The sequence below is a fragment of the Narcine bancroftii genome, chromosome 3, assembly GCF_036971445.1.
Source record: "Narcine bancroftii isolate sNarBan1 chromosome 3, sNarBan1.hap1, whole genome shotgun sequence".
In the NCBI taxonomy this organism is placed as follows: Eukaryota; Metazoa; Chordata; class Chondrichthyes; order Torpediniformes; family Narcinidae; genus Narcine; species Narcine bancroftii.
In genome coordinates this window covers 356,828,068-356,855,649 of record NC_091471.1, presented here as the reverse complement: position 1 = coordinate 356,855,649, position 27,582 = coordinate 356,828,068, and the positions used below count along the sequence as shown (strand labels likewise).

Sequence of the window (27,582 nt, the reverse complement as noted above, 5' to 3'; positions counted from 1 at the left end):
GATTTCTGATCAGTGACAAGAGTAAATTTTCTGCCGGCTAGAAAGTGTCTCCAGTAGCGATCAGCTTCAACAATAGCCTGGGTTTCTTTTTCAATGGCAGGATGTGTAAGTTCAGGGCACAATTTGAGGCATCAGTTTCCACTTGGAATGGGACATCCTCGTCAATGGACGAGAGTGCAGCTTTGGCAACATCAGCTTTAATTCTCTCGAAAGCCATCAAGGCTATTGGAGAGAGAGGAAAAGATTTAATGTCAAACAGAAGGCGTGCCTTCGTGGCGTAGTCCCGAACCCATTTGCAGTAGTAGGTAAAGAATCCCATACACCTTTTAAGGTGAGTTTGGGGGTGGTAATTTCTTAAGGGGGGCCATTCTTTCCGGGTTGGGGCAGATTTCGCCCTTGTGGACAATGTAGCCCAGAAGTAGCTCTGTCGCATTGAACACACATTTGCCCTCGTTAAATGTAAGGTTGAGTTCTTTAGCTGTTGCTAAAAATTTCTTTAAGTTGTTGTCGTGCTCAGCCTGTGTTTTCCCACAGATAGTGACATTATCCAGATAGGGAAACACACCCTGTAACTCATACGTCCTAACAATCTTATCCATTTCCCTCTGAAACACTGACACACCATTAATGACTCCAAAAGGTACCCTTTTAAGCTGGTATAAGCCCCCATCAGCCTTAAAGGCTGTATAGGGTCGGGTCATTCCTTTTTTTTTAAAAATGGTGGTAAGCTGCTTTGAGGTCGATAGTGGAGTACACTTTGTATTGTGCTATCTGATTAATCATTTCCTTGATGCGTGGCAGAGGGTAGGCATCCAGGTTAGTGTAACGGTTGATTGCCTGTAGTCAATAGCCAGTCGTTTCTTAGTGTGATTTTTCACAACTACCACCTGAGCTCACCACGGACTCTTACTGGGTTCAATTACTCCCTCTTTAAGCAATCTCTGGGTCTCAGCTTTGATAAACTCACGATCCTCTTTGCTGTAAGAACGGTTCTTAGTGGCAATTGGCCAACACTCGGGGGATAAATCACTGAAAAGGGAGGGAGCTTTGATTTTTAATGTGGACAGACCGCAGTAACTAGCGCGGGGGATGATAAGTGTGGGTAGTGGCCCACCGAAATTTAACACTACACTATTCATCTGAGATTGAATATCTAACCCCAGTACCACAGGGGCACAGAGCTCCAGCATAATAAAGAACCACACATCAGCCAGGCAATGTCCCTGCAAATTTAAAGTAACTTTACACTTGTCCGTAAAGTTCATTACAAGCCATCGATATCTTTCGGTTCACTGGATATCTCCGCAAATTTAAGGCTCTGGCAACTCTGGATGTAGCTGTCAGCACTCCTCGAGTCTATTAGACACTCAAGAGTCTCACCTTTCATTTCCCCCTTCATAGTCGACCGTTCCAGTCCATAGCATCCCCCAAGCTTTGGAGTCAATTGAGCTATTACAGGGGATCTCACCTCGCTGTCACTTGAAGTCGATTCAACCTGCTCATCTGAAGATTCCCCCTTTTCACAGTTGTCTTCCATTCCTGCAGCTCCAGAATGCATTTTCTTGGTGCTTCTCTTCTTCTTCTTATCAGTTGGAGTACTTTTCGCCTTACACACTTTAGCAAAGTGGCCGAGTTTCCCACAATAGCTGCAAGTAGCTAAAATGCTAAAGTAGCATTTTTCAGGAGTTTGCCTTTTTCTTTCCTTCGTGGTTCCAGCACTCCTGGATGTTTCCTTTTCGGTTTCTAGCATTTCACTGGACCGCATGGCACTTCTCAGTGTTTTGGCTAGAGTGACTGTCCAGTCGTAGGTTAAGGGCACCGTCTCCAGCAGCCTCTGTCGGATGTAACTGGAGTCAATCCCGTTGACTAAAGCATCCAGCTTCAAGGCATTGCGGTGTTGTTGCACATTGACTGCCTTGACATAACATTCATTTGCCAGTGAGTTGAGAGCCAGTGCATAGGCAGCATCACTTTCCCCGGGTTTCTGGCGTCTAGTCAGCAACTGGTGTTGAGCAAACACCACATTCCATGGCGCTGCATAGTAAAGCAGTCAGACGTTTCCGGGCTAAAGCCAGAGTGGTAGCTCCTTGCGTTATAGCGAAAGGGACCTCGCCCAGCAGAGAGTTCAGGTGGTCCAACTGTATCACCTCATCGACCACGTTGTTTCAAGCCATGTAGTAATCGAAACAAGCAATCCAGTGGTTGAAAATTTCTCTGGCCCTCAGGGCAGACTGGTCGATTATCAGCTGCTCTGGCCTGAGTGCTGCATCCATTTCTGCTAATAAAATTGAAGTGCCAGTTGATGAAGTAGACAAAGACAATGTGGTCAAACAATAATCATGGCTTTTATTAGCAAAAACTCATGGTACAATAATGAAAGACAATAGATGCATATACAATTATATCCAAGGGGAGTATCCTTAACAGTCGAGATAATGCACAGCCAATGTTAGTACAGCAAGGCTCACCAGAGGGGAAACAGGCAGCTTGGCAGAGATTCACCACAATATTATAAGGGAAAAGTGAAGTAGCTGATTTTTAAACATCATTGTGGTGCTCAGTGGATAGCAGAGGGGAGCTAATCCATTTGGGTGTTTAGCAAAGTAATTTAAGTTGGTTGTTTTTAAGAATTATATTTCAGGCAGGTTAGATTGCTTTTTGATTATATTGTAGTCTGGAAGTGTAAATGTTTTGGCACAATTTTTAGAGATGCAAATAAATGATTAATCCTTTTAAGAGCCAATCGAGCATGGAGTGGAGCTTTAAACATGTAATATTTGTAAAAGCAAAATCTGAAACAGAACAAACAATGTTGGAAGAAGAGGCAGAGAGAAAGAAAGATGGAGGGGGGAAGAGGGAGAGAGAAAGAGAGAGAGTTAAAACTAGCTAATATTCGGGAAGGTGAGACAGGGAATTGAAGGAATTAAGACCAATCAGCCTTTTGAGTATCAGTATTTACTAGATTCTATTATTAAGGATAGAAAAATTACAAATAAAGACTGGAAGGAGACCCTAGCAGGGATGAGAGTGGAACAAGAATGCCGGGTATTTTTGGGAATAAAACAGAAGGTGCAGGATCAGTTCATTCCAAAGAGGAAGAAAGATCCTAAGGGAAGTAAGGGGTGACCGTAACTGAGAAGGGAAGGTCAGTAAAAAATAAAAGAGAATTATAACATAGCAAAGATGAGTGGGAAGCCAGAGGATTGGGAAACTTTTAAAGAGCAACAGAAGGTAACTAAAATGGCAATAAGGGGAGAAAAGATGAGGTATGGTACACTAGGCAAGAATATAAAGGAGGATAGTCCAAACTTCTTTAGGTATGTGAAGAGGAAAAAAATAATTAAGATCAAAGTTTGGTCCTTAAAGACAGTAATGGGTGAAATTATTATGGGGAACAAGGAAATGGCAGACAAATTGAACAGGTACTTTGGATCCGTATTCACCAGGGAAGATGCATACAATCTCCCAGATATAATAGTGGACAGAAGACTGAGGGTAACAGAGGGACTGAAAGAAATTCATATTGGGCAGAAATGGTGTTGGGTAGACTAATGGGACTGAAGGCTGATAAACCCCCAGGGCCTGATGGTCTGGATCACTTAAGGAGGTGGCTCTAGAAATCATGGACACATTGGTAATTATATTCCAATGTTCAATAGATTCAGGATCAATTCCTGTGGATTGGAAGATAGCTAATGTTGTCCCACTTTTTAAGAAAGGAGGGAGAGAGAAAACAGGGAAGTATAGACCAGTTAGCCTGATATCAGTGGTGGGGAAGATGCTGGAGTCAATTATAAAAGATGAAATATCGGCACATTTGGATAGCAGTAACAGGATCGGCCTGAGTCATCATGGATTTACCAAGGGGAAATCATGCTTGACTAATCTGGAATTTTTTGAGTATGTGATTGTGAAAATGGACAAGAGACAGCCAGTGGATGTAGTGTACCTGGACTTTCAGAAATCTTTTGATAAGGTCCCACACAGGATATTGGTGGGCAAAATTAAAGCACTGGCATGGATAGAAAATTGCTCGGCAGATAGGAAACAATGAGTAGGGATCAACAGGTCCCTTTGAGAATGCCAGGCAGTAACTAGTGGGCTGCTGCAAGGCTCAGTGCTAGGTCTGCAGCTATTTACAATATACCAGTTCATTAATGATTTAAATGAAGGGATTAAAAGTACCATTAGCAAATTTGCAGATGACACAAAGCTGGGTGGCAGTATGAAATGTGAGGAGGATGTGATGAGAATGAAGGGTGACTTGGACAGGTTGGGCGAGTGGGCAGATGCATGGCAGATGCAGTTTAATGTGGATAAGTGTGAAGTTATTCACTTTGATGGAAAGAACAGATAGGCACCTTACTATCTGAATGGTGTCAAGTGAGGAAAAGGGGAAGTACAACGAGATCTAGGTATCCTTGTTCATCAGTCACTGAAAGTAAGTATGTAGGTACAACAGGCGGTGGAGAAAGTTAAAGGGATGTTGGCCTTCATAACAAGGGGGGATGAGTATGTGAACAAAGAGGTCCTATAGAGTCGTAAAGGGCCCTGGTGAGACCACACCTGGAGTTTTGTGTTCAGTTTTGGTCTCTGGGAATATATCCTTAAATTTCATAAGAAATGTCTTCATTTAGTACAGTGAAATAGAAGAAGAAAAGAAAGGCAAGATAAAGGATATACTTTCTCTTATTAAAGGATACATGGAGTCATTGAAAGAATGGCAAACACAGGAATTTAAGGATTTAAGAAAAAGAATAAACAACACAGAAGAGAAAATAAATAAAATAGATATGACCTTAACAGAAATGGGAAAGAAAATGGACAAGATGGAAGAGCGGGCAGTAGCAGGAGAAATGGAGGTAGAAGACTTAAAAAAGAAATTGGAGGAATCTAATAAAAAAACTAAAGAGACACAAGAACTACTAGCTCAAAAAATAGATACAATGGAAAACCATAACAGAAGAAATAACATAAAGATAGTGGGCCTTAAGGAAGATGAAGAAGGCAAGAATATGAGGGAGTTTATAAAAGAGTGGATCCCTAAGACCCTAGGATGTCCAGAACTACAGCAAGAAATGGAAATAGAAAGGGCACATAGAGTATTGGCCTCTAAACCACAACCACAACAAAAACCAAGATCTATTGTAGTAAAATTTCTAAGATATACTACAAGAGAAAAGGTACTGGAGAAGACAATGGAAAAAGTAAGAGAGGGCAACAAACCACTGGAGTATAAAGGGCAAAAAATCTTCATTTATCCAGATATAAGTTTTAAACTCCTAAAGAAGAGAAAAGAGTTCAATACAGCAAAGGCGATTTTATGGAAGAAAGGGTATAAATTTATACTAAAGCATCCAGCGGTATTGAAAATATTCATTCCGGGACAACAAAACAGACTATTCTCGGATCCAGAAGAAGCACGAAAATTTGCAGAACAATTACAAAAATAGACTGAGGGAGGAAGACGGGTAATGAGAGTTAAAATGATCACGATGGATATGTATGTGGGTAAAGACAAAAATAGACTGAGGGATGAAGACGGGTAATGAGAGTAAAAATGATCACGATTGATATGTATGCGGGTAAAGAGGTATAAGAGTGAATAGAGACAATGGGCATACGTGAATGTATCTGTACTTAGAGGAAAATATAGATAGTATAGACAAGAATTAATAAGGGAAGGTAATGGAATAGAGAGAATAAGGAGGGAATTAAAAGAGTGACCTTTGTGACATATAAAAAGTGAAATCTTTTCTGGGGGGGCGGGGTGGGGGGAAATAGCGGTCACTGCAAAATCAGTTGACGCTTGCGAGTGGATTCGCAAATCCAAATGGAGAGGGGAGATGTGGTTGTCCGACAAGGGATAAAGGACAACTCAGGAGGGGAAGGGGAGATTGGGGATAAATAAGATAGAAATAGGAGAATAAGGAAAATGTTGGATGTTGTAGGAATGTTGTCTTATAAAGAGTTGAAAATAAGAAAACAGAAATGGAAAAGGAGGAAAGGTAATGATGGAAAAACGGAAAGAGAAGACAAACAAAATATAAAAGGGCTACGCTGAACTATATGACTTTAAATATTAATGGAATACATAACCAAATTAAAAGGAAGAAACTACTAAACTTAAATGAATAAATGTATTTCATTAGAAAAAATAACATATAGGTTAAGAAATAATATTGAAATATTCGAACAAGTATAGGAGCCTTACATTAAATACAATAGCGAAAACCTACCGGGGACAAACATTACCTAAGTTGATGGAAGGAGAAGGAAAGAAAAGAATGGACTCAGTAGAATTTCTGGTGTATTTTTGTTGAATGACAACATTGTCTGACTGGCTTAATGCAACCTAGATTGTATACCTAAAATGGATGAGAGGGGGGGGGGGGGGGGGTGGGGGGGTGGCTTGGGAGGAGGGGGGGGGGGGGGAGAAAAAGTCACTGTATATGTGTGAAAAAAAATAGTGTATATCATGGCTAATGTGATTTATGGTGTGAAAAATAAAAAATTTTTAAAAAAAGAAATGTCTTCATTTCTTTCCTTTCTGATTTAGTCAAATGCATTAACTTAGTGCCTAAGTTTTGCAAAACTATAGAATTTTCCAGCCTGGGGCTTATCACTTTCTGTGCTCCATGACCTTCCACGAAACTTATCTTCTCCTTACTTTAACTAACTAACTAGCACCTTGGTTGGAATCCTAATCTCCTCCTCAGACGTTTTCTAAAAGTAAGGTTTAAGCATGTTCACTTGACAGACCTGTGTCTCTCTTTGACGATCAGGCATCTCAATGACATAGGTGACCTGGTTAATTTTTGATTTCGCCTTATATGGTCCTGAAAACTGAGCTCTCAAAGGGTTTGACTGCATTGTAAACAAAACCAATACTTTGTCGCCAGGTTTAATGTCCCTAATTTTTGCTTTTTGATCATACCAAATTTTCATCTTTCCCTGAGCAGTTTTTTTAATTTTTCCTTGCCATTTCACAAGCCTGATGTAATCTGTTTTTAAATTTGAAAACATAATCCAACAGATTTGATTGTATATCATTATGTATCCACTGTTCCTTCAACAATCGTAATGGACCCCTGACTTCATGATCAAATACCAACTCAAATGGACTAAAGCCAAGAGCCTCCTGAGTTGCCTCTCTAACAGCAAACAATAACAAATGGATTCCTTCTTATTATTTTCCACGCATAAGCCCTCATCATATTTTTCACAGTTAAATGGAAGCTTTCCAAGGCCCCTCGACTTTAAGGATGATAGGCAGACGGCACAATTTGATGGGCTCCCAATTCATACACCACCTGTTGAAATATTCCAGACATAAAATTACTCCCTTGGTCCAACTGAATTTCCCTTGGTAGGCCAGTGTGAAAAATTTTAGCATAGCCTTTACAATCGTCTTTGCTTTAATGTTTCTCAGGGGAATAGCCTCTGGAAACCTTGAAACTGTGCCCATGAGTGTTAACAAATATTCATTTCCTGCTTTGGTTTTTGGCAATGGGCCAACACAATTCACTATCACTTTTGAGAAGGGCTCCCCGAAAGCAGGGAAGGGTTGTAAAGGTGACACTGGTGGTCCTTGATTAGGCTTGCCCACCAGTTGACAAGTGTGACAGGTTCTACAAAAGTTCACAACATCCTTTCTTAATTTCGGCCAATAAAACTGTTTCCTTATCTTTTCTACCATCTTCACTCCAAGATGACCTCCTAAAGCCTAAAGGTGTACTATGAGCCAATTTTAATATTTAATTCCTGTAGGTTTTGGGAATTACAACTTGCTTTACTACCGCCCAGTTTTCATTGGCAGATATCACTTGTGGTGTCCACTTTTTCATCAATATTCCATCTTGAACAAAGTAACCTACTGGCACAGTTTCAATTTCCTGGTTAGACAGAATCTTATCTCTTATCCCAGCAAGATCAGGATCATGCTTTTGTCTAGCTATTAATTCTTTTGACAACAGCAAGGCTGGATCCTTAGGTTTGTCCTCAATGCTTGCCTCCACTACAGGATCATCACAGACTTTCTCTACCTCTACCTTTTTTCTAGACATGGCTCTAGTAATGGCACATGCAGGGTAGATTTCCAAATCCTTTTCGGACTCATAAACCAATGGCTTACTTGTGAGTTTCACAGCAAGTATGACTTTACCCTCTGCTAAATCATTCCCAAACAAAAGAGAAACTCCATCCACCGGCAGACTTGATCTTCTCCCTATCGTAACCGGGCCATTAACTAAGTCTGATTTCATCACTATTCTATGCAAAGGTATAGGCTCTGCTTCACCACCAATGCCTTTAATTAAATTCACATCTCCAGTATCGGTCTCCTCACCAAAATTCAAAACATTGCTTAATACAAGCGATTGGGCTGCTCCAGTATCCCGCAGGATTTTAACTGGCACTTGATTGGATCCTTATTTAACCGAAATGAAACCTTCAGTCATGAATGGTTTAAAAATATCCCTAACTTTCTCACTCTGAACACAGGCAGTTGGTACCACCCCTTTCTCTTTCTTCCTTTTCAGTACAGGACAATTTGCTATTATGTGCCCTGGTTTCTTACAATAGTGGCAAATAACACTCAAAATGTTTTCCTTCACCCATTTCTCTTCCTCTCTTCCCTTAACCTCATTTCTAGATTTTCTTTCTATTCTACTTGGATTATCAGCAATATTCCTTTGAAAGGTTTTCCCTGGTGTCCACTCGTGGGTTAAAGTATATTCCTCTGAGAATTTAGCCAATTCTTGCCAAGTTTTTAAATTTTTCTCTGCCAAGTACACTTGAATATCATCAGGAACACAATTTTTAATCTCCTCAATCAGAATGATTTCCCTCAATAAATCAAAGTTATTTTCTACTTTCATTGCGGCACACCTCCGATCAAAACACACAACCTTCCTGTAAGCAAAATCCAGGTAAGATTGGGTTGCTGCTTTTTTTAAACTCCTGAACTTTTGTCTATAAGCCTCTTGGGCTAGTTCTTAAGATTGGAATATAGCCTGCTTTACAAATTTGTAATCAGCTGCTTGTTGTACCATGAGACACGAATACACCCGTTGGGCTCTCCCTTTAAGAACACTTTGTAGCAGGAGTGACCACTGGTCTGGTGGCCATTTTAAATTTACAGCTACTTTCTCAAAATGCTGAAAATACTGGTCTCTTTCAGCTTCCTCAAATGGAGGAACTAACCTCACTTCTCTATTGACCAGAAACCTCTCCTCCTGACCAGCACGTGGGTTTTGGGCTTCTCCCTCTCCTTGGGTTAGGGTCTGCCTCAATATTCTTTCTCTCTCTCCTCCCTTGCAGCTGCTCTTTCCTCTATTTCTGCCTGCCTTATTGCTTCCCGTTCAGCTTTCCTTTCTGCCTCTCTATTTTCCTCTCTCTCTTCCCTTTCTGCCTGCCTTACTGCTTCCTGTGAAGTTTTCTCCTTTGGAAACTGTTCTAATGCAGCTTCTTCAAATACCCCCTTTCCTACATAGTGCTTACTAATCTTTTGGGCAATTTCCTTTTTTTTTTCATCCCAGTTCTTACTGTAAGAAGTTTTAACTTGCCAACTATAACCATCAGTTCTGACTTCTTAGCCATTTTTAAATTAACCACTGACGGGTTAACTAAGAACTGGTCAATATTCATAGTTGCTGGTTTTTCTGCTGGCGATTTATACACTCACCGTTTATTTTTAATTTCAAGCTGGAAGTTGAGTCAAACTCAGACGACTGATAACTAAGCACTAAAGCTTCCAAATTGGTTTGATCCCGGATGATTCCCCCAAATTATGTTACAAGATCAAACCAGCAACCACAAAGAAGGCATATCTCATAGGGGTAAAGATGAACAATTACTTTATTAACAAAAAAAATTCACCTTCAAACTTTAATTCAAAATCCTCCCTTTTATAACAATGCCCACTGGTTACTATGCAAATTTCTATAACAATGTAAAACTAATAAGTTCCCCAGCCTAAATATAACATATGTAATTAAAGTCTAAATTATATTTCCAACCAGCCCACAGTAAAACTTAGACACAAGACTCACAAAACTTCGATCTCAACCGAAGCAAAGATCATAAACAAAATTCAGTTTGTTTGGTAAACTGAAGCCAAAAGATCTTTGAGAGAGAGCACAAAATTTGAAGTTATCTTGTGTTGCTTGCAGAGAGAGGAACCACTAGCTTGGTCCGGATCCTTCTGGCTGCCTTCAGAATGTTCATCCTTTTTGAAATCCCAACATTCTAAACTGTTCCCCAGACCATGACTCATGCTCTGGGTCTCCTTCCACTCCACAGCACCCCCAGTGGTGGTTTATTGTCCAAGTCCAGAAATTTTAAGATCATTTTCTGCACATGCTCAGTCCATCTCCTACTCTCTCAGCAGTCCACCTTCACCTTGGCTCTCTAAGGCAAACTGTCACTTTTTAACATAAAACCACACAACACATAGGCCAATACACAACACAGAACTCTGTAATAGTATATTCTCAAGAAATCATTTATGAATTTACATTCACAATCCAGATGGAAACCCCAAAGCCTATTAACTTTGACCAAAAGGATAATTTTGAATCTTAAATATTAACTTCCATAAAAGTAACATTTTTACCATATTTTAAATTCTGCTTTGATCTGCTACTTGGAGAACTAAGCATCTTTGGATAGGTCTACTGCTTCTGCAGACTGATTTTAAAGATGGTCCGCATTTTTAAAATCTGCATGAATGACACATGAGATGGTAAAATAAGACCAATGGAAGTGAAATAGAATATAAAATTGTATACTCTAAATGAAGCTAAAATATACCTGGTAATATTCCTGAGATTGTTTCCTAAATTCAGTTGAATCATACTGGGCTACTGCGACCACAATCTCAGAATTCCTGTCCAGTCCTTTCATGTTATTTACAAGCTCCAAGGGGCTGTTTCGCATTGCATCACTCCTGTGACAAAATAAATCATTTGGACCATCAAATATTGATCAGAAAGGAAGAGTTAATCATTTTATGAAAATCACAATCACATGATCTTCACCTATGCAAAGAAGATGACATTGGAATTTCTAACCAAGTAAGTTAGTCATCCATTAATTCTTCATTTCCCTTTCAGTTCAAAACACAAATGAAAATCTTATCATTTAAAATATACAGTGCATTTAATACAGAGAGAAAATTGAATATTTTATTATGGGGCAAATTTCAGCCTATTTACTTAAAATTGTAATTTATTTCAAGCCTTTAAAAATAAAGTAAACATGATATTCTACATAACAGTGGGCAATGAAACAACTAGCCGGAGAAGGCAGTTAGAACATCCACATTCTCAAAGTGATTCAGTATGTTAGTGGTAAATCGTTTACTATCAATGTTTAGCCAGAAGCACTGAATACATAATCTGTCTTAGCTTTCTTCTGAGGTCCTCCAATGTCACAGGATATCAATATTTTAAAAATGTCTGACAGCACTAGGTACACCAAAGATGATAGAACCAGACACAAAACCATGAGAGATAGAAGAATTAGGCCATTCAGCCCATAAAGTCTGCTCCACCATTCAAATCATGACTAATGTATTCCTCTTTTCAACTCCATTTTTATGCCTTCCCCCCATCACCTTTGGTGCCTTTACTAAACAAGAATCTATCAACCTCCACCTTAAATCCGTCCACTTCCACAGATTCACCATCCTCTGGTTGAAGAAATTTCTCAACATCCCTGTTACAAATGGATGGTTTTTGTTCATCTGTCTCTAGTTCTGAACTCCAGCCATCCAGAACTAGCTGCACCTCTCATCAATATAATCCAGTTTGGTTACAATAATGGCGTTGGCCTGACAATGTGCAAAAATGCTCAGATAGTTCTGTGTAGAACATGCAGGACAAATCTAATCTACCTAATTACTGCCCATTTAGTTAACTCTCTATGATTAGCAAATCAATGAAATTTATAAACAATAGAGCTATCAAGGAAAACTTATGAACCCATTCATTGATGGCATGTTTGGGTTTCACCAGGACCACTTAGCTGTGAGCCTCATCACAGCTAATTCTAGAGATGATCTGAGAATGACTGCCCTGTACATCAAAGCAGTGTTTGACGGAGTGTGCCATGAAGGAGCACTGGTAAAATTTAAGTCGGGGAACCTCAAGAGGTAAAGATACCAGGGGCATTCATAGCTGGTACAGAGCATAGGTTTAGTAGTAAAGGTCAATCATACCAGTCCCAAGATATCCTGTCCTCTGCCCAATCAATTTCAGCTGGTTCATTACATCTTAAGAAATGTGAAGGCTCTCATAATTAGGCAATGATCAATTTCATTTTGAACCATTCAGCAAATGAAGTTGTCTGTGGTTGCCTTCATCAAGATCCGGACAAAATTCAGACATGGGCTGATAAGCAGAAAGGAAGATTCTCACCACAAGTGGCAGGCAATGATCATCACCATCAAGAGGGAGAAGAACTTACTCTTGACATTCAGTAACATGACCATTGTTGAGTTCTCCACCATTAATTGTTGAACACCTTTATTAATCTAAGGAGAGGTTAACCAGGATGTTGCCTGCAGTGAAAGATGAGTTATGGAGAGAGATTGTTTTATCCCGAGACTGTGAGACCGACAGGAGATCAAGTAGAGATATATAAAGTCATGTGAGGGACTAATAGACTGGACATTCAGAAACTTTTCTCAGGATAAAAGCATCACTAGAGGATATGCATGTAATTTAATTTTTAATTTAGACATTCAGCACGGTAACAGACCCTTCTGGCCCACGTTGCCCAATTACACCCTACAACCCCTGTATGTTTTAAAGGGTGGGAGGAAATTAGAGCATCCAGAGGAAACCCATGCAGACATGGGGAGAACATATAAACTCCTTACAGGCCCCTCCTTACAGGATTCAATCCCTGTTCGCTGGCGCTGTGAGCTAACCCCTATGCTAATTATGCCACCCCTACACTAACCATGCTGGTGAGGTGAGGAGATATGTGGGCCAACTATTTTACACAAAGAGTGCTAGGTGCCAGGAATAGTGGTGGAAGCACACATAGTTGCATTTAAGATGCTTCTAGATAGGCCCATGAATATGAAGAGGATGGAAGGGTATACAGTATATCAGGTGTAACAGCAGTTGGTTTGATTTGGCATTATGTTCGGTAATGTTTATGTTTACCTATCTCGGCTGCACCATTTCATCAGATGCAAGGATCGACAATGAGATAGACAACAGACTCGCCAAGGCAAATAGCGCCTTTGGAAGACTACACAAAAGAGTCTGGAAAAACAACCAACTGAAAAACCTCACAAAGATAAGCGTATACAGAGCCGTTGTCATACCCACACTCCTGTTCGGCTCCGAATCATGGGTCCTCTACCGGCACCACCTACGGCTCCTAGAACGCTTCCACCAGCGTTGTCTCCGCTCCATCCTCAACATCCATTGGAGCGCTTACACCCCTAACGTCGAAGTACTCGAGATGGCAGAGGTCGACAGCATCGAGTCCACGCTGCTGAAGATCCAGCTGCGCTGGATGGGTCACATCTCCAGAATGGAGGACCATCGCCTTCCCAAGATCGTGTTATATGACGAGCTCTCCACTGGCCACCATGACAGAGGTGCACCAAAGAAAAGGTACAAGGACTGCCTAAAGAAATCTCTTGGTGCCTGCCACATTGACCACCGCCAGTGGGCTGATAACGCCTCAAACCGTGCATCTTGGCGCCTCACAGTTTGGCAGGCAGCAACCTCCTTTGAAGAAGACCGCAGAGCCCACCTCACTGACAAAAGGCAAAGGAGGAAAAACACCCAACCCCAACCAACCAATTTTCCCTTGCAACCGCTGCAATCGTGTCTGCCTGTCCCGCATCGGACTGGTCAGCCACAAACGAGCCTGCAGCTGATGTGGACTTTTTACCCCCTCCATAAATCTTCGTCCGCGAAGCCAAGCCAAAGTAATGTTCGGTAAAGACACGTCTGCCTTGTGCTGTACTGCACTCTATTCTAACGTCAATTGGTTCAACCCACATACTGTAGCTTCATGATTGGGCCAGATGGTTTGTGGTTCTGGGGCAGCTAATTACTCACTTTCTGACACCTCAAAGCTTTTCCATCATCTACAGGTGCAGGTCACAAGTATAATGGAATACTCTCCATTGGCTTGAAAGAGAGTAGCTTCAATGACACGCAAGAAGCTGAACACCAGTTGGGACAAATAGGCCAATCAATTGGGAACAATCTAATCATCAATTCCCTCCACCTGCAGTGAGAACCTGGCTACAAAATGCACTGAAATTATTTACCTGAGCCATTCCGACAGCATTGCATAAACATACTACAGTAAAACCTTGTTATCCAGAATTCAAGCAATAGGCAACCGGCAAAAAAATCGAGGAAAATAAACAAAAATAAATATACATAAGTAAAAAATTTAATTAAAAATTTTAAATTGTAAGAGTAAATGTTCTCTGAAATAACACATAAACCTTTGGTAAAGATTGGAGCAAATATTCAGACAGCAGAGAGACTTGTTTGTGCTTTGTTTGTAGCAGCTGTTTAAATAAAATGGCGTCACCCAAGATGAAGATCTGGTTGATGCCTCTTGCCATTGGGGTGACTATCTTAAAGTGTTTCCTTATCCCTGCTTTATAAAAGTCTTTCTTAATATATTATTAAGTATCTGCAAACTTGGAGAAGGGGGAATTGATTATGATGGTGGCACAGATAGCGTAGTGATTAACGCAATGCTGTTACAGCACCAGCGACCAGAGTTTAAATTTAAATATAAATTTTGTAAGTTATGGGGATTACCTCATTAAAATAAACTTTACATAATTAAAGTAATAAACTGTTTATTCTTAATTCTGGTATATTAGTTAGGCATTGCAAGAGTGAGTCTCAAGCAACCAGAAAAATTGCTAATCCATAATCTACCAATCCACATAGGTGCTTGATACCAGGAGTTTTATTGTACTTCTCACACCAAGAGGGACAAAGGCTTCAGCACATGGAAACACCATCACCTGGATGTTCCCTCATCCTGCCTTGGAAATACATTGCCATTATTTCATCATCTCTGGATCTAAAGCCCAGAAACCCTGACAGTATTTTTAAAATTTAAATTTAGATCTACAGCACAATAAACAGGTCCTTCTAGCCCACAAGCCCATGTCACCCAATTAACCTGCAAACACACCTATGTTTTTGTTTGGAGGGTGGAGGAAACTGGAGTGCCCAGAGGAAACCCACACAGACACGGGGAGAACATGCAAACTCCTTACAGACAGCGCCAGATTTGAACCCAGGCACTGTAATAGCTTCACGCTAACTGCTACACTAACCGTGCCGCCCTGTGAGTGTACTCTCATCAGAAGCAGTTCAAGAAGCCAGGTCACCAGCTGCACTCACCAGTGATAACAAATATTCCAAAAGTATATAAAAGGAAATAATAGAATCAGGAAAAAGGTACAGGAGCCTAAAGACGAGCGCACAATGCACAAGGACAGCTTCTGTATTAAATTGGAATGTCCAGAAAGCTAAATATGGGATCGGCCTATCCACTATGTGTGAAGCAGGAAAAATTGAACAAATGAATTTTACATGAACCGATTTCATTAGACACAAACAGGGAATTCAGTTGCGAAATTGTTGACTTGTCAACTGTAAATGTTATCAGTTTTACTAACGGTGATCACTCAGCAAACATACTCAGTCATCTGAAGAAGATCATTGACACTGGTGTGGACAATTGGACGGAGGTCGTAAATTCCACTGACAAGCAAAGCACCTGTGGAGATATTAAACACGTTTCTGTACTTTTCCATCGGACAATATCCTAATGCCATATTATTGAAACATTTATATCCTTCATGCATCCAAAAATCTTAGTCAATTACATAAATAATGAAAGATTGCATGTATTGTGTTTTGCACACACCCAATATTTTGGGGGAGTAACCGCTTAAAAAATTTTTTTTTAAAAATAATAAAAAAATAAATAAATTTTTAAAAAGTTTTGTGTTTTGCACAATAATTGCGTCTGTACCACAAAAGCATACCCATTGTACACTTTCTGATGAAAAACATGAAGTATCCAGACACCGTAATTGAAGTGAAAACACAATGCTGGGGAAACTCAGCAGGTCAAACTGTGTACTTAACATTAAAAACACAGAGTAAATGCTGGAGGAACTCAGCCGGTCTCGCAGCGTCCAAAGGAGGTAAAGATATTTTACTGATGTTTCTGGCCTGAGCCCTTCTTCAAGTTAAACATCGATAAGATGTCATTACCTCCTGTGGACGCTGCAAGACCGACTGAGTTCCTCTAGCATCTTCTGTGTTTTTATTACAATCACAGCATCTGCAGACTTCCGTGTTTCACTCTAGCGTACTCTTGAAAATACTACAGTGGTACCGTGGAGAGCATTCTGGCTGGTTGCATCACTGCCTGGTACGGAGGCGCCAATTCTCAGGACAAGAATAAACTCCGGAGGGTTGTTAACTTGGCCTGTGACATCACAGGCTCCAGACTTCACTCCATTGAGGCCATCTATATGAGACAGTGTCTTAAAAAAGCAACGTCTATCCTCACCACCCAGGCCACACCCTCTTTACTCTGCTACCATCAGGGAAAAGGTACAGGAGCCTAAAGACGAGCACGCAATGCACAAGGACAGCTTCTTCCCCGCTCCCATCAGATTCCTGAATAATCAATGAACCAAAGACGTTGCCTACTTTTCATGCAGTACTATTTTATTTTTTTATTTTATAGTAACGTAAGATGGTTATTATATGAATGCTTGCTCTATGACGCTGCCACAAAACACCAAATTTCATGACTTGTTCATAACAATAAATTCGATTCTGATTTATATAGCAAATATAAAAATGCATAACCAACATTTCGGGTTTGAGCCCGGCACTAGCCTACATTTTGCTCAGACCTTGATGAAGGGCTCAAGCCCGAAACGTCGATTATGTATCTTAATCTTTGCTACATTAAGTTCGCTGTTTGAGCTGCTGAGTTTCTCCAGTATTGTGATTTTTTTTTTTTTTTGCTCACTTTAACTTTTTATTCAGTTTAAAGTACATTATGTTAGTGTCACTTTTTAAAGTTAGTGCTATTCTTTCCAGAAATAAACCAAAGTTTGAAGCATATCCCAGTATCTATTTGACCAGATAAAGCTTATTGCTGACATAGGATACACGAAATAGAAATAAACATATTCCATCCCCAGCACTGATGTAACTCCGCTTGATGTCCAAAAATATCTATTTGAAAGCCACAAATTATGTTTATTAAGGAACATGAAAAAAAAACTAATGAAGGAACTTCACAGTATTTCCAAGTGGTGACAAAATGAAATTTGGTTTGTGAAAACCCTTCTGTTATTGTTACTGAAATAACTGACAGTTTAAAAAAAAACATGGAAATTCAGTAAAATAATTCAAATCTTGCCTTTTATTTTGGGTATTACATTGTACTCTGACCAGTCTGTGCACAGCACCATGGCACCTAAATGTGCACCAGCAGAATGTCCGCAGATGTAAACACCGCTGAAAAATATTCAAAGGAGAAGACTTGAAATCTTCTGCGAGACACCTATAAATTTAAATTCTTCGCCTCCCTTCTTGTACATTAAAACTGTATCAGAATGCTGTGAAACTTCTATTTTCCCTCCAGAAATAAAGTTTGTTTCTCTGCCAACTGTCAAGCTCTGCAGTGTGCTTTGCTCTGCAATTTTTATTGGATTGGATAGTTATATTGAATTCTTGTCAAGTGTTCCTTTTAAATAGAAAATATCAAACAGTAATTTTACTATTTAAATATTCTACATACATTTTAGTGGGAATTGATGCAGAGAGCTTGGTATCCCTTCACCTTTACTCCTAGTAACCAAGCAACTCTTCAGTAGAAAGAGTTATCCATAACTTCTCCCCTTTCCAGTTTCACCACATGCTTCACAATGTAAAAAGCCATAATAAAAGAAATGACATCTTCTTAAACTCATTCCTTGCAATTATAAAATGTTAACTTAACATTCATTTATAATTCATTCGTTTATAATTAATTTTCTTCATTAATTCATCCTATTTTCATATTGATCTCTATTAGATCAGCACTCTTCACTGGGGAAAAGAACCCCAACTTGCTCAATTACTTTTGATAAGGGTAACCTCCAAATTTTAAGGTGTAACCTCAACAATTCAATCCAATCATATTGCACCGTTTCCAGGGTCTCTACATCCTTTTGTAAGGTGGAGTATTGAAGTTCAACATAACAGCATTGCGGGTGACAAGATTAGTATAACAATTAGGGCGATGCTGTTATAGCATCAACAACCCTAGTGTAGATCCAGGGCAGTCTGTAAGGACTTTGTACATTTTTCAAAAATGTATGGGGTTGGTAGTTTCATTGGGTGTAATTGGGCGACATAGGTTTCAATGGCCACAATGGGCTTCTACTGTGCTGTATAATTAAAATTGTTAACATTTTCAATTAATGTATCTGATTTTCAGTTCTAATCCTTGTAAGGACCCCTGATATTTGTTATGTATGGCCTTACTAACTCGTGTCACTATTTTCTGTGACTTGCTTCCTCTGTGTTTCCTGACCTGATTTAGACATTTCCAAGCAGAACCTGGTCTTTTATATTCTTCCTATCAATAATGTTCAACTGTATTGAAGTTAATTTACACTTTAAATTGCACATTTATTCTGCATATTTGTTAATGCTTTCATGGATTTTCCCAGTCTTCTAAGTCCAAATCAATTCTGCATAAGAACTCAATGGTCTGAGCACTGATTCTTGTGGAACATCACTTCCCACCATTGCCAACTACCTTGGATCCCCTCCTCTTATTTTCAAGCTTGTGGCTATGAAGTTTTAGGTAACATTCTATTAGATCTCACCTCACAGCAGAATACTGCTGCACAATGTAGGCCACACTGCGCCGGACCTGAGAAACAATTGTGTCCATGTTACCTGAAAAAGAAAGAGGGGAAAGTTTTCAAAAAGTAAGTCTGCAGATGCACAAATGTGCTGGAAGGTATTCACTAGGTCACACAGCATCCATAGGAAGCAAAGAAAGAACCAATGTTTTAGGCCTGGGGCCTTACCTGATGAAGAGCCCAGGCACAAAATATCTGTTACCCTTTACTTCCTATGGATGTTGTGTGACTTGCTGAGTTTCTCCGGCATATTTGTGCATCTGCGAAAGAAAAGTCTTAATTTTATTTTTGTAATTACAGGTTTTAAAGTAGAGCAAAAAAAATTTCATTTGTTTTAAGCTAAAGATGATCTTACAGACAAGGAGTTGTTTAAAGTTAAACAATGAACAGGAATGATGAACAACTTAGTCTAACGAAAGAAGACCATCGTTGGTACAAATTGGAAACACATCTTTTCCTCACTGACGATCAACATAGATGCACCTCAAAGATGGATTAGGTACTGCTCTACTCAATCTACATCCATGATTGCACGGCAAGGCACAATTCAAATGCTAGTGGAAAATTTGCCAATCGCGGTTGCTGGCAGAATTACAGATGGCAATAAAGAGGGAGATAATTCAGTGAGTTGAGTGATAACACAACAAGAGCCTTGCACTTAGAAAAACCAAGGAGATGCTTGTGGACTTTAGGAGGAAAACAGGACACACAAACCAGTCCTCCTTGAGGAGTCAGCAGTGGAGAGGGTCAAGAACTTAAAATACCTGGGTGTCAACATCTCCGAGGATTTGTCCTGGAGCCTCCATGTGGATGCAATCACGAAGAAGAGTCACCAACAGCTATACTTTGTGAGGAGTTTGAGGAGATTTGGTCTGTCACTAAAGACTCTTGATAAACTTCTACAGATGTACCATGGAGAGCATCCTGTCTGTTTGTTTCACTGTCTGGTATGGAGGTGCCAATGCTCAGAACAGGAAAAATTCCAGAGGGTTTGTAATTCAGTCTGTGACATCATGGGCACCAGTTTTTACTCCATCGAGGATATCTAAAACAGGAGGTGTCTTAAGAAAGCATCCTTTATCCTTAAGAACACCTACCACCCAGGCCATGCCCTCTTCACTTTGCCACCATCAGGAAGAAGGTAGAGGACCTGAGATGAGCACCCAGCAGTACAAAGACAGCGTTTTTCCCCTCTGCCATCAGAACAGTGAACCATAGACCCTGCCTCACCTTGTCTTTTTCTTTTTCTTGTACTATTTTATTTAATTTGAAATGTGGCTTATAGAAATGTTTGCCCTGAGATGCTGTTCATGACAATAACTTCTGAAGTTGATGTCTACAAAAAACAGCTTCATGAATGATATTTACTTTTTTCCAAGGTAGACAGGACACCTTCTTAAGTAGTTTCAGGTATTATAAATACATAGGTGTCTGTAATAATTCTCAGAGTTGCACTGTTGATCATTCTGCATTACTGTTTGATCTTGTGGCTTGGTATCACATGGTGCAAGTACACAAACATGCTGGAGAAACTTAACAGTCCATGCAGCACATGTGACCTGTTGAGTTAATGCAGCACTTTGGAGTACTGCAGTGGACCCCAGCATCTGCAGATTTTCTTGTTTATCTCTGGTATCATATTGTGTCGGGTGACATCCCTGTGAAGAGCCTTAGGCTGTTTTGCTGTGAGTCAGATGAGAAAACGTCTGTTACAACTTAACATTGGAAAAACCGACAGATCTGTTTATTTTTTTTACCAGAGGTGATAAAGGCATTGGTGTGCTGTTCAAGTATCTGCAGATACTTCCGTCATGTAATACGTTATATCCACCTCATTGAACAGCACACCAATGCCTTTATCACCTCTGGCTTCAGCTATCGCCAACACTCTTCAAAAATGGTTTTATTTTATGAGCAAAATGTGGAGAGATAAAAGTTTAAAGACTTAGAGCATGAAAATTAAAAGAAAATAGAATGGGAATTTCATGCTTGGTGGCAAAGTTTAGGGAATTGCACCTACCTTTTGGTGCAAGAACATAGTCAACAACAACAACAGTTACTCCAGCTTCAATCAGAGGAGGTACCATGAACCCAGACATATCCTTGCTGCAAATAAAAGATGTAAATTTAATTAAATGTATTATGTACATTTGGTATTAGCTAACTAGGAATATAATGTTCACAATATACCATCTACAATCTTTGGTTCTATTCAATCTAGACTAAAGACCCATCAGCTGTATACCACTTTAATTTTGAAGCCCTGGAGATTTGGATAGGCCACCACAATAGTACAAACTAATATCTGATGTTCTTATTCATTAAAATAATTACATAATGGAAAAATTCATTTTAAATGTTCTAATTGACCCTAAGTTGTCAGGAATGATCAAAAGATCGATTAACTGTGATCAGGACAAGAGATTGAGAAAACACTTATACAAGGTGCTCTGCAGTTACCTTAACTACCCAACAGTACCCTCCCTCTCCAAAACTGCTCCCTCCAAAATGGAGGAGGTCAAGGGCAGAACATTAAAATACAAAAACATTGGAAATAGAAGCAGTATAAAACAAATTGCACATTTTATCCACTCTGCTGTGGAATAAGATTGTGATAGAAGACACAAAAGTGCTGGAGGGACTCTGCAAGTCATGTGGCATCCGTGGAAAGCAGTCCCTAATGAAGGACTCCAGCCTGGAATGTCAACTGCCTATTGCTTCCCAGGGATGCTACATGACTTTCTGACTTTCTCCAACACTTTTGTGCTTTGGTATCTGCAGACTTTTTGTTTAAGCACCCCTAATGAGATTGTGGTCTAACTTTAACCTCAGCGTCACCTTCCTCCACTAACCTCTTAATATCTAAATGCATACTGAGTGAAACACAAAAGTCTGCAGACGCTGTGATTGTAGTAAACATACAGAAAAATACCCAGTCTCACAGCATCCATAGGAGGTAAAGATATATTGCCAATGCTTTGGGCTCAGGCCTGAAACATCAGTAATATATCTTTACCTCCAATTAGTGCTGCGAGACTGGCTAAGTTACTCCAGCATTTCTGTGGGTTTTTAAATACCTGCTGACGCCTTCACTGTCCATTAGGATTGAGAATTCCAAAGATTCACTATTCTCTATTTAAAGACATTTCTTTTCAACTCTCGTTTTGATTGCCCTTATTTTGAGACTAAGGCCTCAGGTTCCACACACTCTAGACTGGAGAAATGTTATCTATGAAATGCTATTAACAACGAATAAAGTCAGCAAAACTGTGGAGGAGACACACAGGAGACTGAAGATTTTGGAATCTGAAGTTGAACACAATCTGCTGAAGAAAGGGCAGTGGAGGGGTGGGGGGTGGGAATGGTTGATGTTTCAAGCCAAAATTCTTTATATTAAATTGTGGAGGTGACCATTCCCCTTAAAGTTGTCTCTGATTTTAATCACTTTTCACTATCTGTTGCATTTATGGGGCAAGGTGAAAGGCAAAGGTTTTTCGATTATTTTGATTTAAAAGGATTTTATATATTTATGTGCCATTAATAACTGACAAATGTCTACTGGCAAAAGTCCGCATGATCCTCCCCATTTATTCCTCCATAAACTTGGCAATTGCTGCGTCTGACTTCAGTGGATTTCTCATGACATCAAATATAATGAACCAGGTAAAAACACAATGAACCAGGTAAAAACAATGCTGGAGAAACTCAGCAGGTCAAACAGTGTATTTTATGTAGAAAAGATATATAACCAATGTTTGGGCTTGAGTCCTTCAAGGTGTGAGCAAAATGTAGGCAGAATGGTGTGGGGTGGTGGGGGGGGGGGGAGGGCAGGGGGAAGAGCAAGGAGCCACAGGCAGGAGATAGCAGGTGGATAAGTGAGGGCACTCCAGCAAACAGGGAGGAGGGATGGCTCTGTAAATGGGAGGGGTGGAGAGCTGGAGGGAAGGGAAAGAGAGGGAGAATGGGAAGTGGGATGGCAGAAACCGGAGAAGTCAATGTTAATGCCAGTTGGAGAATGCATTGTATTTTTACTTTATTTACAGTGTCTTCACATTTCAATGTTTTGTACAATTAATTATGTGATTGATAACACTACACTGTGACATAGCTAATCTGAAATCTACAATAAAATGCATTGTGAGCTCAAAGTATACATTTCAATGTAATTGAATAGATGAAAATCTCATGATAGGGTGTGAGAGTAACCACCTGAATCTCACATGGACAAGACAAAAGAGATGATTTTGGACTTCAGGAGGACCAGGAAAGACCACCCCCCAGTACATATTAATAACATTAATAACTCAGTAGGGGAGAGTAGAGTGCACCAGGTTGTTTGGAGTCCAGTTAAGAAGAGACCTATCGTGGACCCATGACATCTCCTCACTTGTCAGGAAGGTGCAACAGTGACTGCAGTCCCTGAGAAAAGACTGAAGCGGGCAAGGCTACTGGCCACCATCCTGTCAACTTTCTACAGGATCTCTATCAACAGCATCCTGGCTGGCTGCATCACAATGTGAAATGGTTGTTAAAGAGTATTGAATTGGAGGTCAATCCAAAGGACCATAAGAGCAGCAGAGAGGATCATCACTGGGGATTCCCTCCACCCCCCCCCACCCTCCCCATTAATGTGATCTGAAAAAGGTGTGAAAAATTGTTGAGGACCCCTACCACCCTGTACACAGCATCTTTCAGCTACTCCCATCAGGAAAGAGATACAGAAGTTTCATAACCAGAAACCCTAAGCTGTGAAGCAGCTTCTTCCCATGAGCAGTGAACTGCTCATTCTATATATCAAAAATATTTATTTTTTTTATATTATATACTGCATATGTATTGTTTGTCTGTATGAGTGTTATGTCTGGTTGTTTGCATTTTTTGCTCTGAAGACTGGAAAATGCTGTAACTTTGGGTTGTTCTTGTACAATCAGATAATAATAAACTTGAAACTTGAGTTTGCCACCATCTACCTCCAATATTACACTTCTAATGAGGAATCCAAGGCTTATTCAAGACATTCGAACAGGGCATTTTGGAAGAGCTGTGCACTGACCTGAGATCCGTCAACAGTTGAAACAAAGACAAGTTGGAAATACAGATCAGGGAAGGACGACATCTGATCTTTGTTCTGCTTTCACTAATTTGATCTTAGTGAGTTTCAATAATGTTGGAACTGGAATTGGTATCTCAGTGCAGGAAAACTGGAAATAAAGGTCAGAAATCCTGATCACCAGACATCAGGATGTCCTCTCCCACAAAATAATTGTAACAGTCAAGTATCATTCATCATCTACACTCATTTCATTGAGGCTGTTACTTTTGCAACTTAGTCAATGACTCTTAGAAGGCGAGAGCTTCAGTCAGACTGAGGGGAAAAAATCTGACCTAATCCCTATACAAAATGGAGACTGATTTGATGATGTGGCAAATAAATTGGCTGAAGAAATAATCAAGATTACTGTATCTTATTCAACCCAAATGGCAGAGATGATCTGGCTGCTATGGTTACACCCCCATGTAAAAGCCCTTCTCCCCTTGACTTCTTTTAATTTTAAGGATTAATGTGTTCCTTCTCTATTTATTATTTTTACTGTTTGACTGAATAAACTCAAATGGAAAACCACCATCACCCATGTGCCAATAAATCTGCAATGTTTTACTATTTTTTTCCCCTTGGAGATGAACATTTCTCTTTTTCTATAGTGTTTTATACAGTGGTCAGATATCAAAGAGTGTAAAAGGGATTGTGATAGAAGTTTGTACCACAGACATTTTCCAGTAATGATGGAAAATATTAATTCCTAATACCCGTACATGTATGGAAACATAAGCTCAAAGGTTAGGTTTCAATTTCATTGTTATTGCTTCATGTAATATGCTTTATAAATAGCTTCTGTATTTGTATTGCAGTCAGGAGATACTGTTTATAACATTTGAAATAGTATATTCCCCAAATTCTTCAGCGTTTAATATTGTGGGTGGAATATTGCTGGCTGACGATGCCGCTTTAGTTGCCCATTCAGAGCCAGCTCTTCAGCGCTTGACGTCCTGTTTTGCGGAAACTGCCAAAATGTTTGGCCTGGAAGTCAGCCTGAAGAAAACTGAGGTCCTCCATCAGCCAGCTCCCCACCATGACTACCAGCCCCCCCACATCTCCATCAGGCTCACAAAACTCAAAACGGTCAACCAGTTTACCTATCTCGGCTGCACCATTTCATCAGATGCAAGGATTGACAAAGAGATAGACAACAGACTCGCCAAGGCAAATAGCGCCTTTGGAAGACTACACAAAAGAGTCTGGAAAAACAACCAACTGAAAAACCTCACAAAGATTAGCGTATACAGAGCCGTTGTCATACCCACACTCCTGTTTGGCTACGAATCATGGGTCCTCTACCGGCATCACCTACGGCTCCTAGAACGCTTCCACCAGCGTTGTCTCCGCACCATCCTCAACATTCATTGGAGCGACTTCATCCCTAACATTGAAGTACTCGAGATGCCAGAGGCCGACAGCATCGAATCCACGCTGCTGAAGATCCAACTGCGCTGGGTAGGTCTCGTCTCCAGAATGGAGGACCATCGCCTTCCCAAGATCGTGTTATATGGCGAGCTCTCCACTGGCCACCGTGACAGAGGTGCACCAAAGAAGAGGTACAAGGACTGCTTAAAGAAATCTCTTGGTGCCTGCCCCATTGACCACCGCCAGTGGGCTGATATCGCCTCAAATCGTGCACCTTGGCGCCTCACAGTTCGGCGGGCAGCAACCTCCTTTGAAGAAGACCGCAGAGCCCACCTCACTGGCGAAAGACAAAGGAGGAAAAACCTAACACCCAACCCCAACCCACCAATTTTCCCTTGCAACCGCTGCAACCGTGTCTGCCTGTCCCGCATCGGACTTGTCAGCCACAAACGAGCCTGCAGCTGACGTGGACATTACCCCTCCATAAATCTTCGTCCACGAAGCCAAGCCAAAGAGAAAGAGAGACTGTTAAAATTTAACTGAGTTTAGGGTGTAGGTTGTCCAGTATGTAGTTCACTGAATTTTGTCAACATCCTGTGAAAGAAGATAGTCCATGTGGTCTTGAGATAGGCTATTAAACAGTACATTGTCAGATGGTAAAGAAAAAACTCTCTCAATTTCTGGTATCTCCACTGGAGCAAGAAGTCCAGAGAGCTCAGGTTACAAGTCACATTTATGGGTTTATGACCATCACCTCCTTTGGATTAGAAATTTCAGCAGGCGCATCTTGTGAGTCGTTTCCCATAAAGGGCCCCCAAGGCGGTAGGGTCTTAGCAGTGGCATTATTTCACCCTGCTTGGGTAGGGACAAGTTTTATATTGCTGAGAAAGGATAAAGAATCTTCAGCTTAAAACCTGTTTGTTTTTCTTAACTATAACTCTTCACACATCTCATGAAAGATCATTGACACGACAGGTTCTTTCTCTCCGGATCCAGCCTGAGCTGCTTTTCGGCAGTTTATTTTCTTTATCTCAAAGGTCAAGCATCTGCAACAGTTTGCACTTGGACACCAGTATCTCTTATGTTGTTCTTCTAATTGTTTAAAGCAGCAAAGGTCCAGTTGATGACAACCCAGCACAAATAAATGTATAAAACACTTAAGTCTGTACATTGTAGTACAAGCTATGATTGTAGTTAAAAACACAGCGATGCTGGAAGAACTCAGTCGATCTTGTAGTGTCCATAGGGGGCAGAGATATATTAACGACGTTTCAGGCCTGACCCCTTCTTCAAGGTATATCATCTCTTGCACAGCTGTAGAAAGGGAGCTTGCTGTGGAGGCAATGTCTTCTGAGTTGTTGTGGGTGGAAGTCAGAAATAGGAAGGGAGCAATCACTGTATTAGGAGTAGCCTGTAGGCCACCAAAACACTGAAGAACAGGTAAGTAGGCAGATTTTGGAATAGTTCAGAAATTTCAGGGTAGTTGTTATGGAAGATTTCAACTTCCCAAGTATTGACTGGCATCTCCTTACCGCAAGGGATAGATGGGTCAGAATTTGTCAGATATGTCCAAGAAGGATTCCTGGCACGGTATTTGGACCATCTGACTAGAGGAGAGGCCACACTGGATCTAGTACTAGGTAATGAACCTGGTCAGATGACAGACCTCTTGAGAGTGACCACAACGCCCTCAGCTTTAGCATAGCTAAGGACAAGGATAAAAGCAGACAAAATGGAAATGTTTAATTGGGGAAGGTGTCATTATGAAGGGATGAGGCACGAACTAAGAAGAGTAAATTGGGAACAGGCGTTCTCAGGAGAAAGCACAGAAGAAATGCGGAGGATGTTTAGGGACCATTTTCATGGAAGAACAGAGTCCAAATCCATAGATCTCTCAAGGTCATTGAAGCAGGGAAAAGAAAGAAAAGGAAATCTTGGTTGACCAAACAGGTAAGGCAGCTAGTTAGGAAGAAGGAAGCATACATTACATTTAGGAAGCAAAAAACAGGAAGGGCTCATGAGAGTTATATGGTAGCCATAAAGGAATTTTAAAAAGGACTTAGGCTAGAAGGGGGCATGAGAAGGCCTAGGGCAGGTAGGATTAAGGAAAACCATATGGTGTTCTATGCATATGTTAAGAACTGCATGATGATGAGAGTGAAGGTAG

General features: G+C 40.4%; 1 protein-coding gene across 4 annotated transcripts in view; it reads right to left on the bottom strand.

Annotated features, from left to right (window-relative positions):
• Positions 1–27,582, bottom strand: part of afmid (arylformamidase) — a 50,412-nt gene that overhangs the window by 4,404 nt on the left and 18,426 nt on the right. For 3 of the 4 annotated variants that reach the window (XM_069929988.1, XM_069929987.1, XM_069929989.1), the window contains 5 exons: positions 20,973–21,058; positions 18,914–18,986; positions 17,458–17,555; positions 15,708–15,786; positions 10,813–10,948 (listed from right to left, as the gene is read on the bottom strand). In XM_069929988.1, coding sequence (XP_069786089.1) covers positions 10,813–10,948; positions 15,708–15,786; positions 17,458–17,555; positions 18,914–18,986; positions 20,973–21,058 — 472 coding nt within the window. The remainder of the gene's footprint in view (positions 1–10,812; positions 10,949–15,707; positions 15,787–17,457; positions 17,556–18,913; positions 18,987–20,972; positions 21,059–27,582) is intronic. The other variant, XM_069929991.1, reaches the window with a different exon arrangement.